General features: G+C 47.4%; 1 protein-coding gene across 1 annotated transcript in view; it reads left to right on the top strand.

Moving 5' to 3' along the window:
- The window catches only part of CNKSR2 (connector enhancer of kinase suppressor of Ras 2), a 2,376,238-nt gene that overhangs the window by 684,189 nt on the left and 1,674,064 nt on the right, over positions 1–17,985 (top strand). The window contains exon 5 of the mRNA XM_069639527.1: positions 6,236–6,277. Coding sequence (XP_069495628.1) covers positions 6,236–6,277 — 42 coding nt within the window. The remainder of the gene's footprint in view (positions 1–6,235; positions 6,278–17,985) is intronic.

The following is a 17,985-nucleotide window of genomic DNA, read 5'->3' as shown; positions in this document are numbered from 1 at the left end:
GGTACTCTCCTGGTACGGCCGCATGACGGCGGTAAAAATGAATATATTGCCGCGCTTACTGTATCTCTTCACTGCTCTCCCTACTAATGTCCCAGACCACACTTTCAGAGCGTTGCAGAACGTGGTAAGAGAGTTTGTGTGGCAGGGCAAGACCCCGAGGACCGCGAAGGCGGTCCTGACCTTACCGAGAGAGGAGGGAGGGTTCGGGTTCCTGGACTTCCAGTTGTACTTCCGCGCTGCCCAATTGCGCGTCCTCCTGGAGCACATGAAAGAGGGGATGGGAACTTACTGGTCTTACCTGGAAGACATGGATGCGCACCCCCTGAAAGTACGGGACTTTTCTGTGGGCCCCCCGTAGGCTGATACCGAGTAGACTGAAGTCCCACCCTACATTGGCGGTGCTCTGGGCAATCTGGAAAGCGGGCCCCCAGACTGCACACTTGACATCATGGCCATCCCCGATGATCTCACTCTGGAGACACCCCCTCAGATTGGGGAGCAGGGGGTTCCAAAAAGCTCAGACTTGGTCCTACTTGGGAATGGAATGGGCGGGTCAACTGTTTAAGGATGGGGATTTCCTATCATATGAGGAGTTAAGGGATGCTCTGGGGCATGGGTCTCTCTCCATATTTGAATATCTCTGCCTGAAAGGTATCCTCTGTGATCAGTCATGGGTTTTGGACTTGAAAAGACAGCTGACCCCTTTTGAAATATTTCTTGATTCTGCGACCTCTAGGAAGGGTGCGGTATCTGGTATATACAAGATCCTTAATACCATCAACTTGGCAGAGAGGAGGAGGTTTCCGTACATTCTGGAACGACTTGGCAGGGGAAGAGATCTCGGAGGATGCCTGGTCGAGAATATTTAAAATAGCATTCCACGGAAACCTTTTCACGGCAGATATGGAACATAACTTTAAAATCTTACAAGGGTGGCACAGAGACCCGGTGAAGTGGTCCAAGATGTTCTCAGGGGTGTCACTCGAATGCCCAAGAGGCTGTGGTCAGCGAGGATCGAGGGGCCATATGTGGTGGCATTGCCCGAAGGTACAAACCTACTGGGAGAGGGTGAGGGGTTGGATCGCGGAAGTCTCGGAGGAACTGCTCCCCCAGAACCCCCTGACGATGCTGCTGGGTCTTCCCCCTGAGGACACGGACACGTATAGATACCCCAGAATGTGGGAAACAATGCTGAGAGCTGGGAGGGTAGCTTTGGCCCAGAAATGGAAGAGCCCGGAGACCCCCTCGAAGGAGGACTCACTAAAGAAGGTGAAACAAATGTTCCTGATGGACAAATTGACGGCAATGGTAAACAATGACTCTAGCTCATTCCAAGCGAACTGGTATGGGGTGCGGGAGTCCTAGGGATGGGATGTTCACTGAAACCCGACGGGGGGTGGCGGATGAGGGGAGCAACAAGGAGCTTGAGGGAGGGTGGATCTCCACGGTCCGGAGAACGGTATTTGAACTACAGCCATGGAAAACTTCAGCGGCCACAACCACTTCTAAACACCGGTTATAAATAGACACTCAATACGTCTCCCAGTCGTTTCATATGAAGTAGAAAAGAACTTTTGTTGCTATCTCCCACTTTTTCTTCCTTTTTTCTTTTGTTCTTCTCATTCTCGTTTTGCGGGGGGGGTGGGGAGGGGATCACAGGCTGTACTGAATGTTTATGTGCCTTTAATCGAGCTTCGAGCCTGTTTGTTATATTATGAAAAATGCTAATAAAATCAAAGTTTATAAAAAAAAAAAAAGCCCCCTAACAACACACGCACATCATCCCCACACATACATTAAAAGAAAAGCCCCCTACACAACGCATGCACATCATCCACAGATACATTAAAAGAAAATCCCCCTACACAACACACGCACATCATCCACACACATACATTAAAAGAAAAGCCCCCTACAAAACGCACGCACATCATCCACACACATACATTAAAAGAAAATCCCCCTACACAACGCACGCACATCATCCACACACATACATTAAAAGAAAATCCCCCTACACAACACACGCACATCATCCACACACATACATTAAAAGAAAAGACCCCTACACAACACACGCACATCATCCACACACATACATTAAAAGCAGCACTTACTTTAACGTGGGTGGCGAGTCGGAAGGCAGCAGGATTGCACGCAGGCCAGGCACGGCACCAACAGGATTCACCTGAGTAACTGGGGCAGTCTGGCAGAGGCTAAAGGCAGCATGCCAGGCCCTGGGATTTAAGAAAGCCGCATTGGACCAATTAAAAAGCCCCCTCGCCAAAGGGCAGGGGGCTTTTTAATTAGTCCAATGACCGTCGGCCACCTGAGAGGAGACAACCCGACACGTCACCAAGGTGCACCTCGAGATCCCAGGTGCTCCTTGGTAACGGGAAGGGCGCCCAGCGCCTCTTGATGACGGGAAGGGTGCCCAGTGCCTCTTGATGACGGAAGGGGCGCTGGGCGCCCAAAAAAAATGTAAAAAAAAAAAAATCCAAAGCGACGCAACACCGAATGCTCTCGGTGCCGGGGCGCCCTACCTTTGAGACGGTGAGAAGGGCGCCCCGGGCGGTCGCCCGGCTCGCCCTGGCCTAAGGCCGGCCTTGAGTGGAGTGTAACAACTGTCACAGAGAATAAGGCAAGGCTTACAATATGGCATGGTTAAAGGATGCAGGAGCACAATCCCAAAAGTAATGCGCATGGTATACACCGAACATGTGAAGCCGTATTGCTCTTTAGGAAAAGCAACGACATACATGTAGTGTTTTTGCAGCAAGTTTCATCCATCAAGCATGGCGTATAGGAGAAAGAATATTGAAAGCTGAAGAATTTGGGAACTAACACGTGATCATGTTAATATCAAGTATATTACTTATGAAATCTCATATGCACTTTAATGACTTTGCACTTTCATATTGCTGCTAAGACCTTGTTAAATGCACTTTATGCAATGTTTTGTACATTCTGCCAGGATTGGGCAGAACCTTGGTCACTCCTTTGCCCTTTGCATTCTGAAGATGCTGTTAATATATTAACTAATGCATCTTTGCAACTTTTGCACCCTCCATTAGGACTGGGCACGATGCCAAGAGGTGGTATTGTTTACTTTCGTCTTTTCTGGTCAGATTGTGTCCTATATTGCACTGCATATCGTGAGAACAGTTTTAACAGTTTTACTGTTTTTTAGAATGTTGTCTCCCATTTGTAGATTTAACAAGGGGGGTCCTGGGAGTCCCTCTGCCAGACATTAGTCCTGGTTACGAGGGACTTACCCAGAGTCTTTAGCTCACTATCTTTCACAGAGAAGAAATATCCCAAACATATCAGTCTTTGTCCTGCCCTGGGGCAGTCCAGCACCGAAATGCGAGGCAATTCTCCTCTGAACAAGAGTACCAACAGAAACCCCAGACACGTGTTTCGGTCTGGTTGGACCTCATCAGTAGGGTGGATCTGTGCCTCTCTAAGAATAGTGAGCAAGGGGTCCACGTCTGGATTCCCCTAGTAACTTAGGGTGAGACCCAAAGTTACTTAAATATGCAGATTTAACAAGGGGGGTCCTGGGAGTCCCTCTGCCAGACATTAGTCCTGGTTACGAGGGACTTACCCAGAGTCTTTAGCTCACTATCTTTCACTTGTTAAATCTGCATATTTAAGTAACTTTGGGTCTCACCCTAAGTTACTAGGGGAATCCAGACGTGGACCCCTTGCTCACTATTCTTAGAGAGGCACAGATCCACCCTACTGATGAGGTCCATCCAGACCGAAACACGTGTCTGGGGTTTCTGTTGGTACTCTTGTTCAGAGGAGAATTGCCTCGCATTTCGGTGCTGGACTGCCCCAGGGCAGGACAAAGACTGATATGTTTGGGATATTTCTTCTCTGTGAAAGATAGTGAGCTAAAGACTCTGGGTAAGTCCCTCGTAACCAGGACTAATGTCTGGCAGAGGGACTCCCAGGACCCCCCTTGTTAAATCTGCATATTTAAGTAACTTTGGGTCTCACCCTAAGTTACTAGGGGAATCCAGACGTGGACCCCTTGCTCACTATTCTTAGAGAGGCACAGATCCACCCTACTGATGAGGTCCAACCAGACCGAAACACGTGTCTGGGGTTTCTGTTGGTACTCTTGTTCAGAGGAGAATTGCCTCGCATTTCGGTGCTGGACTGCCCCAGGGCAGGACAAAGACTGATATGTTTGGGATATTTCTTCTCTGTGAAAGATAGTGAGCTAAAGACTCTGGGTAAGTCTCTCGCAACCAGGACTAATGTCTGGCAGAGGGACTCCCAGGACCCCCCTTGTTAAATCTGCATATTTAAGTAACTTTGGGTCTCACCCTAAGTTACTAGGGGAATCCAGACGTGGACCCCTTGCTCACTATTCTTAGAGAGGCACAGATCCACCCTACTGATGAGGTCCAACCAGACCGAAACACGTGTCTGGGGTTTCTGTTGGTACTCTTGTTCAGAGGAGAATTGCCTTGCATTTCGGTGCTGGACTGCCCCAGGGCAGGACAAAGACTGATATGTTTGGGATATTTCTTCTCTGTGAAAGATAGTGAGCTAAAGACTCTGGGTAAGTCCCTCATAACCAGGACTAATGTCTGGCAGAGGGACTCCCAGGACCCCCCTTGTTAAATCTGCATATTTAAGTAACTTTGGGTCTCACCCTAAGTTACTAGGGGAATCCAGACGTGGACCCCTTGCTCACTATTCTTAGAGAGGCACAGATCCACCCTACTGATGAGGTCCATCCAGACCGAAACACGTGTCTGGGGTTTCTGTTGGTACTCTTGTTCAGAGGAGAATTGCCTCGCATTTCGGTGCTGGACTGCCCCAGGGCAGGACAAAGACTGATATGTTTGGGATATTTCTTCTCTGTGAAAGATAGTGAGCTAAAGACTCTGGGTAAGTCCCTCGTAACCAGGACTAATGTCTGGCAGAGGGACTCCCAGGACCCCCCTTGTTAAGTCTCCCATTTGTATTCACTTTCTGCTAAAATGATCATATGTTTAATATGTTATTTCAATCATTGTATTATGTCTGTACCACATCCTGCTCTTATTATTCTTATGTTTTTTTATGTTTAATCTGATTGTGATAACGTGTGTTTTAGGCAAAATGTCGAATAAAAGCCGTATGAATGAATGCAAAGTTATTGCACACAGTATGAAGGCCTCTGATTCACAGAAGGACACAGACGTGGAAATCAGTAAAACCTTTGCGAATCAGCACCATGTACATGTTTCATAAAGGCGGGGGTGCCGTGTTTTTTTAAAGAGTCTGGTGGATTTACGTATGTGTAACTCACGCATTGACACTGGCTGTGAGAGGCCTAGGGAGGGAGCACGCGTTCCCTTTACGAGTGCCCCATAGTTTTCAGCGCAGATATTTAAGTGTGAGTTCTTAAGCCTAGGATTGTTGCCATATGTTGCACTGTCTTAAAAAGTAGAGCATTATTTGTAAAACGTTAGCTGCGCGATTACTTTACTGCTCAATCTTTACTGGGGTGCAATCCGGGCTGCATAAGGCTGTGGGGCTTTGGGTTGAGTGCCCATGCTGACTTTCGCCATGGATTCTTGCGGTACTGGCAGGCTTGGCATGTGTGTAGACATGCCATGTGCATTTGTGTTAGCTGTCACCCTTCTTGATGAGATTGGTATACCAATAGTGACCCATGGAATGGGTGCAGATGACAGAAGGATTCATCAATCCCAATCAGAATCACTATGGATACTTTTTAGTACATCCATTGTAAAGCTGATGGCAATGTTGGGGTGTTTCCTATTACATTGTCTCAACTTCCATAGAACAGGACAGTTGCTTTTCCGAGACACGACCTCTAGTGGCCAAGAGCCATATGACCCTTTTTGCTGAATACATGTGTTGACTTGCCTGCACTGTCCTATTGAGATTTCTTGGAGCAGGCTTATCATTTCAAGGGGTCTGCAACTTGCTGCTCTTCAGATGTTTTGGATTATTTCCCCCATGATCCCTTACCATTGACTATGCTGGCCAAGCTTGATGGGACTTGTGGTCCAAAACACCTGAAGAACCCAATGTCCCTTGGATGAATGGCTGGCCTCTTTAGCACTGCCCCCTCGACTGAATGCGTCTCAAACGGCTCCAATCATTACACCTTGCACCAATGTGGTCTTGGATGGTAAATGAAATGCACTTTTCTATGGCCAAGTCTTCTTTCTGACATTTGGTTCCATCTCCATTTTGTTTACAGGAGTGCACGGTGTATGAAACAGAGAACGCAATTCTCCATGTTGTAAGTAATTTTAATCTTTTATTCTCCTTGATATTCTTCGATTTACAATTGTGGTAAAATACACAAATGTCCTTCTAGACTCAATCTTGAATAAAGAGGGTTAATTGTACATAATTCCTGGGAACAGCATAGAACAGACCTATTATACTGAGGTTATCAAGGTCATATTTATGTTACAGTATGTGATGTGCCTTTGACAATTGAAGTCCATTCTAAAATATGGAGATACATATGAATACTGGGGTTGGTCTCGTTTTGACAACCTCAGCTTGGGAAAGCCTTCCAGACTTGGTAGTCAGAGGCTTTCGGAAATTAACTGACCACTGTATGATCCCTTTTCTACATTGAAAACATGACATCAACCAATGGTCGTGGCTTTTCGTGCCATTGCTAAGGTGGCGAAGCACTGTGATGAAATATGACTTAGAACGATTCATGCTGGTGCTGAAAATACTGATGAGTGTTACAGTGGTGACTTACTCTCAATCACGGGCTGACAAATCGTGCATGGGAAATGGACACAATTGTATTCAAAGACAAACCTGATGTTGTTATGTGTGGGGACCCCTCGGAGAGAGACAATTGAGGGTGGGTGCTTTTGGGGAGCTAGAATGTACCAATCCAAAAAAATTGGTGATAAAAAAAACTGTCCAAACGTATGCTGTGAGATTTCGCTGGAATGTTTTGTGCAATGCTTTGTTGTTCTATAGCTATTTGTTCAAGGCTGTTCTTTGCAGGTGGTTTGTGTTGGTTGCATCCCAAGGTATTGACTCACTGGTGTCTGTAAAGAAGGACAATATTCACTTTTGCTTTTGTCTGAATGCTGTATGTTGGGAACAATATGGGGAATTTCATCTATGCACCTTATGTTATGCTACAGTTCAGTTGGGCGCTTTGAAACACAATTTACTTGATTAATAAGCACCATAGACATGCTCAATAAATAAATAAATAAATTGGGTGTTGTCTCAACCATTTCATTTTATTAGCAGTGCATTGAAATGTTCAGATCACTACTGAAGACAATGGAGGGGAACAGAGCGAATAATGACGTCTACTAGACCGAGGGTGGGATCATGATACTGGGATAATGACTCACCACCAAGTTATTGGCATCAGAGAAGAGTCATTATCGCAATCATGAATCCTCCCTCAGGCACTAATGCTATTAGCACATGGTGCCGTTAAACTAAACAGTATAGTGAATTAATATGCTGCTCAAGTCAGAATGCTCCGAGTGACATTGCAGAGGTCAACGATTGCATGAAAGGTATTTGATTGACTGAGAGGAGGTCTCTATTAGAAACCATGTGCTAACATAATATTATAGTCCACAACCGTGGCAGAGCCTTCACAACCGGAGCAAAGCAGGGTGGTAAACTGGAGCTCAGTGCTTTAACATGCTCTTATTATGCATAGGTGCAGTTTAATTGCACCCAGGCAAGCAGCCCGAATCATCTTATAGAAACATATTTGTGCCCTTGGAACAAACTACTCGGAGCACAAACAGCTTTCCAACAGAAACAAATCTAAACTGACTTGGTCTCTGTCGTAGGCGTGGGTAGGCCTGTGGCGCTGCGCGTGATGGACACACAAAGAGACGGACACAGAGCGATGCAAATAACATCCTCCTTTATTCTCATTCTACCAAGTGTGCCCGGCCCCACCTCCCGCCACCCATCACATCCCGTCCCCCGCGTTACTTCCCTTCACCCCAACGACCCACCCCCATAACTATGTAAACGTCAACGTGACATCCCCCCCTTTTTAAACAGTCACCAGGGCATTCACAACAGGTGAGCATCTGATGTGTGTCACTAGCCCATTTCTTCAATCCAGCGGCGTGGCTTGTTCTGTGCTCGCTGAGGTCGTGATCTCAATAGTTCTGGTGGGCTTCCACTGACCTCGCACTCCACAGGACCTTCTTAGTCCGAGTCACCCGTGTCTCTGTGATCTCCCTGATAGAGGTCGTCTGAGGCATAATCAATGGGAATGACCACGCGTCCACTTAGTCGGTGCGTTCCCAGCGAGGGAATGCTCTTGAAATGCGATTTGTTCCGAGTAATGGGGCCTCCCTGGCCCTGCGCCATGATCATGGATCCCTTCTTCTGCGTGACCAGCAGCAGCTCCCCTTGGAAGATGGAGGTGTGCTTGTAGGTCTGTGGTTGTTTTACAGCCACAACGTCTCCCACCTCGATCTGGGGTATTCGCGCCCCTCTCCGTCTATCTGCATATTCCTTCATGCTTTCCTTGGTGGCTTCATCTCATTCCCTCAGATCCTTGTCAAGATCGGCGATCTGCTCCCTTGGCGTGGCTTGGGGAATCCTTGTCTGAATGTCTCTCCCGAACATCGCTTCAGAGGGGGTTCGCCCGGTGGTGCTGTGGGGAGTACTCCGGTAGTCCCTCAGCAGCTGGTTCAGTACCTGTTCATAGGGCTGCCCCGTCAGCTTGGCTTTCTGGAGCGCCCTTTTTAGGTTAGCCATGAACACTCTATCATCCCATTGGCTTGAGACCACAAAGGTGTTATCTTGCGATGATGAAAGCCTAGATAGGTTGCAAACTGTGTGAATTGGTGTCCGTTGAACAGGGGCCCATTGTCTGTCTTGAGCACTCTCGGGATACCATAGGCGGTGAATATGCGGTAGAAGGCGGGGATGACGTGATGGGCAGCTGTCGAGGATATAAGGTGGGTCTGTGGATTTCGAGAGTACTCGTCCATTACTGCCAGCATGTATTTCCCTCCTTCGATGGGCCCAAAGAAATCAGCCGCCACTGCTTCCCATATTCCTTGTGGAAGCTCTGACATCATCAAGGGTTCCGGTTGACGGTTTGGTGTGATGAGGCAGCATGTGGGGCATGCCTTCAAGGTTTCATCCACCATGGAGTCCATATTTGGAAGCCAGATGGCGCAGCATGCGTTTGGTTGACACCATTCCTCTGTGATTCTCATGATTTTTGCTCGTAGGGATGGTGGAATAACTAGTTTGCTGTCCTTATTAAGCAGGTGATCATCTGATAGCGGCACTTCGTCTTTGACCTGCACCAGCCATTCTATCTCAGAGTGCACCGGGTCTCCAGCCACTCTTCCCCTCTCACGGGCCCTTCTCCACATGCCCGATTTTAGACACTTGCAGATGATTTGACAGGCCGGGTCATTTTCTGTTTCTCTGGTTATCATACCGACGTCTATCCCTTCTGGGGTAGATTGTTGCATAAGGTACCGAAGATACCTGTCCGCCCCTGAGGGGTCTGGTATGCACCCCTCCCGGGGTCTTCTGGAGAAAAAGTCAGCTGGGTTGTCTCCTTTGCCTGGTTGATGTACAATTTCAAAGGCGTAGTCCTGCAGCTAAAGCCCCCAGCGGGCTATACGAGGTGGCATTTTTGCCTGGAGGTTCCCATATAGAAATAGTAGCGCTTGGTGGGCTGTGAATAGTTTGCCATATAAGAAGAGATAGAAATGCTTGCACGCCCAAACCACGGCGAGGCCTTCCATCTTTGCCCTGGAGTAGGCCTTTATCAGTGGCAGAGAGACTCCGGCTGGCAAATGCGACTACATGTGTTTGCGAGGGGTCACTTGGGTCCACTTGAGCCAGTATGGCCCCCAGACCTACTGGGCTGGCATCCACCTTGAGTTCTGATTGATGACTAGGGTCATAATAGGACATGTTCTTGGCCTTGGAGACTCTTTCCCGAATGACTTTGAATGCCTTTTGGCACTCATCCGTCCAGTGGAAGGTGGTGTCTTGTCTGGTTAGCAGTCTCAGTGGCTCTCTTACCATCGTAGTCCTTGATGTTGCACATACAGTAGTTTGCGAGCCCTTGGAAGGAGCGCAGTTCTGAGATGTTGGCTGGGGGTGCAGTGTTGTTCAGTGCAGCCATTTTGACGGGGTCGGGAGTCATGCCTGACTCCGAAAATATGTGCCCAAAGAATTTCAGCGTGCTCTTCCGGAATTCACACTTGTTACGATTTCGGGGGAGGTTTGCTGCTTCAAGGGCCTTGCACACTTTCATTAGGGCCTCATTGTGTTTGTTGACATTGGGGCCGAAGACAAGAATGTTGTTGCTGTAGTTAAGGCAGTTTGTTATGTGCTTGATAACATTGTACACCTCGGCCTGAAATAATTCTGTGGCCGAGGACACACCGAAACTTAGCCTTTTGTAGCGGAATGGGCCCAAGTGGGTGACGAATGTGGTGATATTCCTGCTTTCGGGGCTCAACACCAGTTGATGATAGCCTCTCTGCAGGTCCAGTTTTGATAACACATTGGCCCCATTCAGGAGATGTATCATGTCAGTGATGCATGGGGCCAAGTGTCTCTCCTGCTTTATGGCTTGGTTTGGGTGCCTCATGTCCACGCAGAGCCTGATCGACTCCGATCCTTTTTTTGGAATCGGTACTAATCGGGGACACCCAGGTGGTAGGGCCAGTGGCCGGCTCAATTATGTCCTGCTCGAGTAGCCTGTGCAGCTCGTCCTCCACTTTCTTTTGAATATAAACGGGGATCCCTTGGTAGTGTTGGGCTACAGGGCATATGGATTCGTCTATGTGCAGTTTTATGGGTCTGTTCTTTAGCTTTCCAATGCTCCAGAATATGCATGGATAGAGGTTGTTAATTATTTCCACGGAGTCAATGTATTTGTGGACCATGATGTTGTATAGGATGTGGATGAGTCCCATGTGGGCCGCTGCTTTGAAGCTCAGCACACATCCACCGTCTGTTTTGGTTGCCAAAACGTGAATGGGTATCTTCCTCTCCTGTTCCTTGTACTGACACGTGCCCTCGAACTGTCCTATGCATTTGAGGGGTATCTTGGCGCTATAAGCGTATATGTCTGCTGTGGCGGGGCTCAGTTTTGGTTTCATGGGAAGTTCCTTGAAAACAATTTCACTGACGACGTTCACCATGGCACCGGTGTTGATAAGGAATTAGGTAGGGTGTTTGTTTAGTTTAATGATCACCATTGGACTGTGTGCGGTGAACGTGGGATTCCCCAAGGCATAGACAAATGCCTTCTTCTTTTGGTTGCTTCCCAAAGAGCTGGGGTCTGAGTCAGACGGCGATTGTTCCATAAAGTAGCGTACATGATGCCTTGATCGTCGCTCGGGTCTCGCTCGCATTACGTATCTCCTTCTGTCTCTCCTCTCTCTTCTTTGCTTGTCTTCCCCTGAGTCTCGTTCTCGAGAGTCTAGGGGTGCCTGACTTGATGATCCTTGGGAGGAAGTACCAGGGTGCCTCCCTGAGGATGGATGGGGGTTTGCTTTGGGTCTGGGTGGTGTCTCTCTGTCCCGGAAGAGTCTGCACACAGATTTGAAATTGCCTTCTTCAGCACACGTGGCACAGCGCTGACCGATCGCGGGGCAAGTCCCTTCATGTCGGTACTCAAACCTTCATCTAGCAAAAGAGCTCCTCCGACCTTCTCTCTGGCTGTAGTCTGTGGATGTTTCCCTGATGTGGGGTTATTGAAGCTCTGGACCTGTGAGTCTATGGCTCTCTCGGCACAGGCCAGCGCAAGTATCTCATCCTGGGTGCGTTGAGATTCGCACCCTGCTATGATTTGGGACCTTAACGCTTCTGTGTTGGAGTAGTTGGCAAAGTCACAATGTTTCATTTTTTTGCAAAGCCGCATGACATAGGCATCCATGTTCTCACCTTTGTGTGCAGTGCAACAGGTGCCTCTCGTAGTCCAAATTGCTGTGTGGTGTGAAGTAAGCAGCTAAAGCGTCCTTCAGGTCCTGAATGAAGTTGATGGTGTCACGGGCATTTCGACGATGATGTTGCAAATGGCAGAGCCCACTGCCAGCTCCAAAAGACATATTTGGCGAGTGTCTTCAATGGGCCTTGTGGCCCCCATATATAGGTCGAAGTCTCTGATCCACTTGTTCCATCTGAGACCCATATTGCTGGTATTGGTAAAGTCAAATGACCCTGGCATCTGGGCCGCCAGCGTGTCGGGTAGCCTGCATGGGACCAGGCCCACCACTCGGGGGCCTCGTCCTGGTTGTCCCTGGCCTTGGGTTTGCGCCCCTTGGTCCTTGTCCTGACCTGACATCTTGTCTTCTTATATTCTGGGAGGATGTAGAGGGATCTCTGACCCTGATTCCCTTTTTGCCCTTATTTAGGGTGATGGCCGCCTCTCCTGGGCACAAGCACTATCCCCTGCAGGGCCTCCTGTCTTTGGGAGTGTAAATGCTAATGTAGGAAGTCCCCAAAATGCGCTTCTGCGCTTCCAGTCTCCTGGGATGGCCGCCTCTGGTAGGCACGAGCGCCATCCGTTGCCCCTGCAGACTTCAGGTGGGCCTTCTGCTCTGGGGTGTCTCCCCCGTATCAGGCCTGCTGTCCTCTGGCCTACCATGCTGTTGACTGCTCCTCCCCTTTCTCAGAGCTCATGCCGGCTTGTTGGAATCCCTCCAACCTTGAAAATCACCACCGCGACCCGGGAATGGAACGTTCGGGTCGTTAATTGTTGCCGTGGCCTGGGCTGACTTTCTCCGCCCTCCAAGGCGTGCCCAATGCATTCGCTTGGCGCTCCGGCGCCTGTCGTGAGCGGAGGCCTCCCCTTCACTACTGCGTGAGTGATGGGCCGTGGTGCTTCCCTGCACCCACCCCTACTGCAGCTTTCGCTCACTGTGCGCCCCGCAGGAGGCCGCCCGCCTCGTTGCCAGTGTCATAGGCATGGGTAGGCCTGAGGCGCTGCGCGTGGCGCACACACAAAGAGACAGACACGGAGTGATGCAAATAACGTCCTCCTTTATTCTCATTCTACCAAGTCTGCCCCACCCCACCTCTTGCCACCCGTCACATCCCAATCCCTGCGCCACTTCCCTTCACCCCAACGACCCGCCCCCATAACTATGGAAGCGTCAACGTGACATCCTCCATTGAAACAGACATCTCCTTAATAGAAATGGGCGCCCTTCTATTTCAGACCCAAAGTAAGCACCAACCGAGAAGAAATTTGCATAAGGACAGCAATGAAGGAAAAGGTGTTGGTGCCACAGGCCATGCACATTTAAAATAAATCATGTATTGTGCCAAGCATGCAGGTTACTCGGTACTGCTTTGCGATGCCAACACTATGTCCCAATGAACAAGTTTGAATATCTCACAACTCCAAGATGTACATATCTGGTATATACTCACAGTCCAAAAACTAGCATGCTTCTCCTATGTATTTTTCTGATTAAATCAGAACATTCTGCCTTGATGGGATTCACTGAAGGCTTTGCTGGGCATGATTTCACCTTCCACTAATGAAATCCCAATGCCAGTGGGTGGTGTCTAAAACTCCCTGACAGGGTCTAGAACAGATCACAGACCTGGCGATCTGTTATAATGCCATTATAAACTGTCATAATTCCTAATCTCATACATGTTTTTTTTCATGTAGCAATAGCATTGCCACCTTGATATGTAAACACCATTTATTGTATAGGCGCCTTACAAATATCCAATAAATAAATACATTTCTGTGTTCGTATAGCTATGATTAAGGTGAACCTCGAAACTGTATAAAGTCACCACAAAACAAACTATGCAACTTAACCTGAATTAAATGTGTATCCACTGTGACCTGCCTGCCAACAGAATATAGTGCAGCTTGCATAAAAAGGGTCAAGCTTACACCTATGGGTGAACTTCTAAGTGCAACAATGTGAAAAAGTGGATGCCTGATCCGGGTCTACAAATAGGGGGTGCTTTTGTAGGGTGATCTGTATGGAGGGCGATGAATCAGCGGGCTAAACTAGAACTTGGTCAGATTGACCAGAAGACGAATAATCAGTGGTGTTTTATCCCATCCGAGCGGGAGAAGGTAGAGATTGATCTGAGTAGGCCTGAAGTAAAGACTGTCTAGAGACACTCTCCATAGTGATCTGCGCTCCTGAAAGTGTTGCTATTTTATGAGTGTGCTCAATCCATATGGCCAGTCATTCTTCAAATCTTTCATGAAATGTCTTCTCCTTCAATTCTAACTGTGGGGACAACCAGACGCTGCATGCTACACAATTGGACTGTGCACTATGGCTCAGCAACAAATATGGCCTTTCCATTAATATTTGTGTAGTCTGGCCGGCTTTCTGTAATTCATGAATGGATTGTTCATTGTTAATTGTTCTATAGGGCGCGACGAGCCGCGGGCATCAAGCACTTTTCCGATGGCCATGCAAAGTCAGAGTCAGGGATAAGAACAGGTTAGTTTAGATTTTTTCTGAAAGTCAAGTAAATCAGTAATGCCTTGGAGATGAAGCAGGAGCAAATGCCAGTGTTTAATTGCGTGCGTGGTGCTAGGACGACGCAATCCACATGCCCTTTTGTGTGTGAAAAAAGCGAGACCTCCCGATCTGAGGGACTGGGTGGGAATATATTTCATCTTTCAGTTGCCGAAATATGATGGTGAGGCTCCTTGAACCGGGTTATGGGCTAATAAGAGAAACTTGCGTGTGATCCTGGCCTTAACCAGAAGCTGGTGCAATTCCATCTGAATAGGCGTAGTGTGTAGGTGTCGAGGAGTGCTGGTGACTATTCTGGCTGTAGTGTTTTGTAGCACCTGCAACTGCATACTTGGGGGTCCTAGGATAGAAAGCATTACAATAATTGCTTCTAAAGGTGGTAGTACAATGAGACTCTGACAGTAATGGGGATAGTTGCACTAAGAACATTAAAGAGTAATTTATCTCATGAGCTGATTACTGCCTTTTTCTGAGGAATAATGGAAAGTGTAGAGTCAAACATGACTTCTAAAGTCTTCATTGTGTGCTGAATTGGTAATGGAAACCCCGAAAGAGTAACATTAGAACACCTAGCACTAACGAGGGCTAATTGTTTCCTTGAAATAACACATTGTAGTCCTGACTTGTTTGAGTTTAGTTCTAGAAGTGTCTGACATCCATCTTTCTCTTTAGTGGAAGATGCTATGGGTTCTTGTAATGCCGGCTTCCTGATCTTTGCCAAGCTTAAATACCAGATGGGTATTGTCTGCAACATTCTGGAAAGTAACGTCAACTCCGCACAAAATATCATGACAAGGCATTAAGTGTATACTAAAAAGCAGAGATGATAATCAAGCTCCATAGGGGACACCTCAATCAACACTTGCTTACTGCTACATATAAGGTTCTATTTTGACTCTGGAAGTTCTGTTTGAGGGAAAAAGAAAGGTAACCACTATGCTGTTTTAATGGAGACTTGGGCTGCTTCTTAGTTACATTTGATCAAGATATTATCATCCGAGGTATAAAGAACTTGTGATAAATCCAGCAACATGAGACGGCCTGGGTACCTTCCATCAATGAATTTGAATGGCTACTCTTTAATATAAATTAGCACTCGGCACGCGCGGCACAACGGGAATACTGCATGGTGATTGGCTCATTTGCGAGCCATACCACACGGTATTCCCTTTAACGCCATGCGTGCCGGCTACTCGGTTCCCAGGGAGGGGCATGGCAGCCCCTCAGCCAATGAGGAGGCTCAAAATGGGGCAATCCCTGCTCCGAGCCTCCCCATGTGGCTGGAGGCTTCCTTCGTCCCCCGTTGGGGACTCAGGTAAGATTTTTTTTTTCTTTCCTCCCTCCTCCCACCTCCCACTACCACCCGACTTACCTTCTATCCTGCGATCTTTGGCGGGGGACGATGGAAACCTCTAGCCGTGTGGAGACTCGGAACGGGGCCATCCCCGCTCCAAGCCTCTACACGGCTGTAGGCTTCCATCGTCCCCCGCCAGAGACCGCAGTACTTTCTTTTTTCCCCGTCCCCCCCCCCTTCCGCCCTCCCAACCCCACTGACCTTCTTTTTTCTTCTGGTCTAGGGAGCGAACACTTGTTCCCAGCGCGTCCACTCCCGATGGCTGCCATGGAAAGGGAAAAGGGACTACGTTTTCCCTTTCCCGGCGGCCATTTTTTAAATGTTTATTTTTATTTTTTTTCTGTTTCGAAACAAGCAAAACAGAAAAAAAATGCCATTAGCACCCCGGTCTAACGGGCTAGGGTGCTAATGGCAATAAGACCCTTGGCGGCGGGCCAATACACCCACGGTAATGCCCCGGGGCTTCGTTACGCTCGGGCCTGTAACTACTGCCCCGGCGGCATTACCTCGGGCGGTATTGGCCTGCCGCCTCGGGTGTTATTGCCACATGAGTGTCAGTTCTGTGCTTTTAGCCGGTATGAAATCAGATCAGACTGGCAATCTCCTAGAAGATTTTATTTTTCAACAAATGTTCTTAATTGAGTGGTAACCGCTATTGGTATGGATAATAGTGGCTAAGTTGTACCATCCACATCTCTTGCACGTTAGCAAAATCAACAGTGAGGTACCACAAGGATACGATACTGAACAGCGTCTGCAATTCTGAGTCCCTAACTTGCGCTAACCCTTCATTACCAGGCAACAGGGTACTGCATATTATAATTATAAGACATTTTAAGGTCAGGCATTCTTAATTCATTGTTGTATTGTGCATTGTGACACGCCTTAATTGGGTAAGGCAATACCTCTGTGGTGTGCGCAAGTACTGCTACTATGTTTATTATTAATGTGTATGTGCAGTATTATCAGTTGAAACCGATATTTTGCTCATGTTGGTGGACTTCTAAGACGTCCTACTGTATATATGGGGCCTTTTCAGTAACTACTGTCACTTTCCAGCGAGTTGTGTGAAGTAATGATATCAGCATTTCAAATGCATGCTAAATATACCATAGCTACTTAAATAGTTGCTTCACACCCAGTAATTATTTGATTTACTTTTAGAAAGGCAAACAATGCTGAAATGTAGTGTGTGCACACAGACAGACACCCACATACAACCTTTTGTTTTCTATGACTATTAGTAATGCTGTGTGCGACCACTGCCCTTTAGAAAGATGTACACTTGCAAAAGTCATCACTTTATATGTACCACCAGTGTAAGCATCGTGTGTGAATTCACAGTGGATTTTGAGATGGTGATTTTATCATATGGAAGCATGCTCTACATTTAACAGTAGTTGCTGAACGAACATAACTTTGTGACCAGTTATATCATGAAAACATGCAAACAGGGGTTCCGTGTTTCTGTTTGTATTCACAATAAGTTACTAACAGACATGGAGAACAACATTACACTATTACACCGAGGTTTCACTATGTCTATTAGCACCAACACTGTTCCCTTTGTCAATGCTTGTTTATTTGGTTATAATGGCTAATATCCGATTCGTCAGAGCAATTCTCTTTCTAGTTTGAGTCATCACCTTTTTAACGTACACCCTTTTCTTTCCTGGTGTGATTATTAGTATGAAACTCAGTCTAGATGGACAAATGTCCCTTTTATGTTTGCATTTCTTACTGTTGGGGGTTTTGGCAGAGCCACCTCCATGTTTGATCAGGGTTAAATGAATACAGGAGGTAGCCCTACCTTTCTTGTGCCAGGCCATTTTCTTTTCGGTGCACTCGGTGCGGGGAGATGTTATCAGTGGTGCTCAGAACTGTTTTTGAGTTCTTGAGAGTGAACAGCCTGCACGTTATTTTCACGTGTGGACATTTGGAGCGAGTAAGAAAAGCATGTACCAAAAAAGCTCAATGATGATCCATACATGATGACGACATTGGTTGGAAAGTCTTATTATTATGAAATACCGACGTAGAATACAATTGAAAGAATACCATGCTCAGGCGTCCTATTTTCCGGAACTCAATTATCTAACCCATGCAGAGCAGAGGACTGTCTTT

The sequence above is a fragment of the Ambystoma mexicanum genome, chromosome 7q (genome assembly GCF_040938575.1).
Source record: "Ambystoma mexicanum isolate Mex_15411 chromosome 7q, UKY_AmexF1_1, whole genome shotgun sequence".
NCBI classification, from domain to species: Eukaryota; Metazoa; Chordata; class Amphibia; order Caudata; family Ambystomatidae; genus Ambystoma; species Ambystoma mexicanum.
Note: the sequence above shows the minus strand (reverse complement) of the source record. Positions and strands in the feature narration are given on the sequence as shown.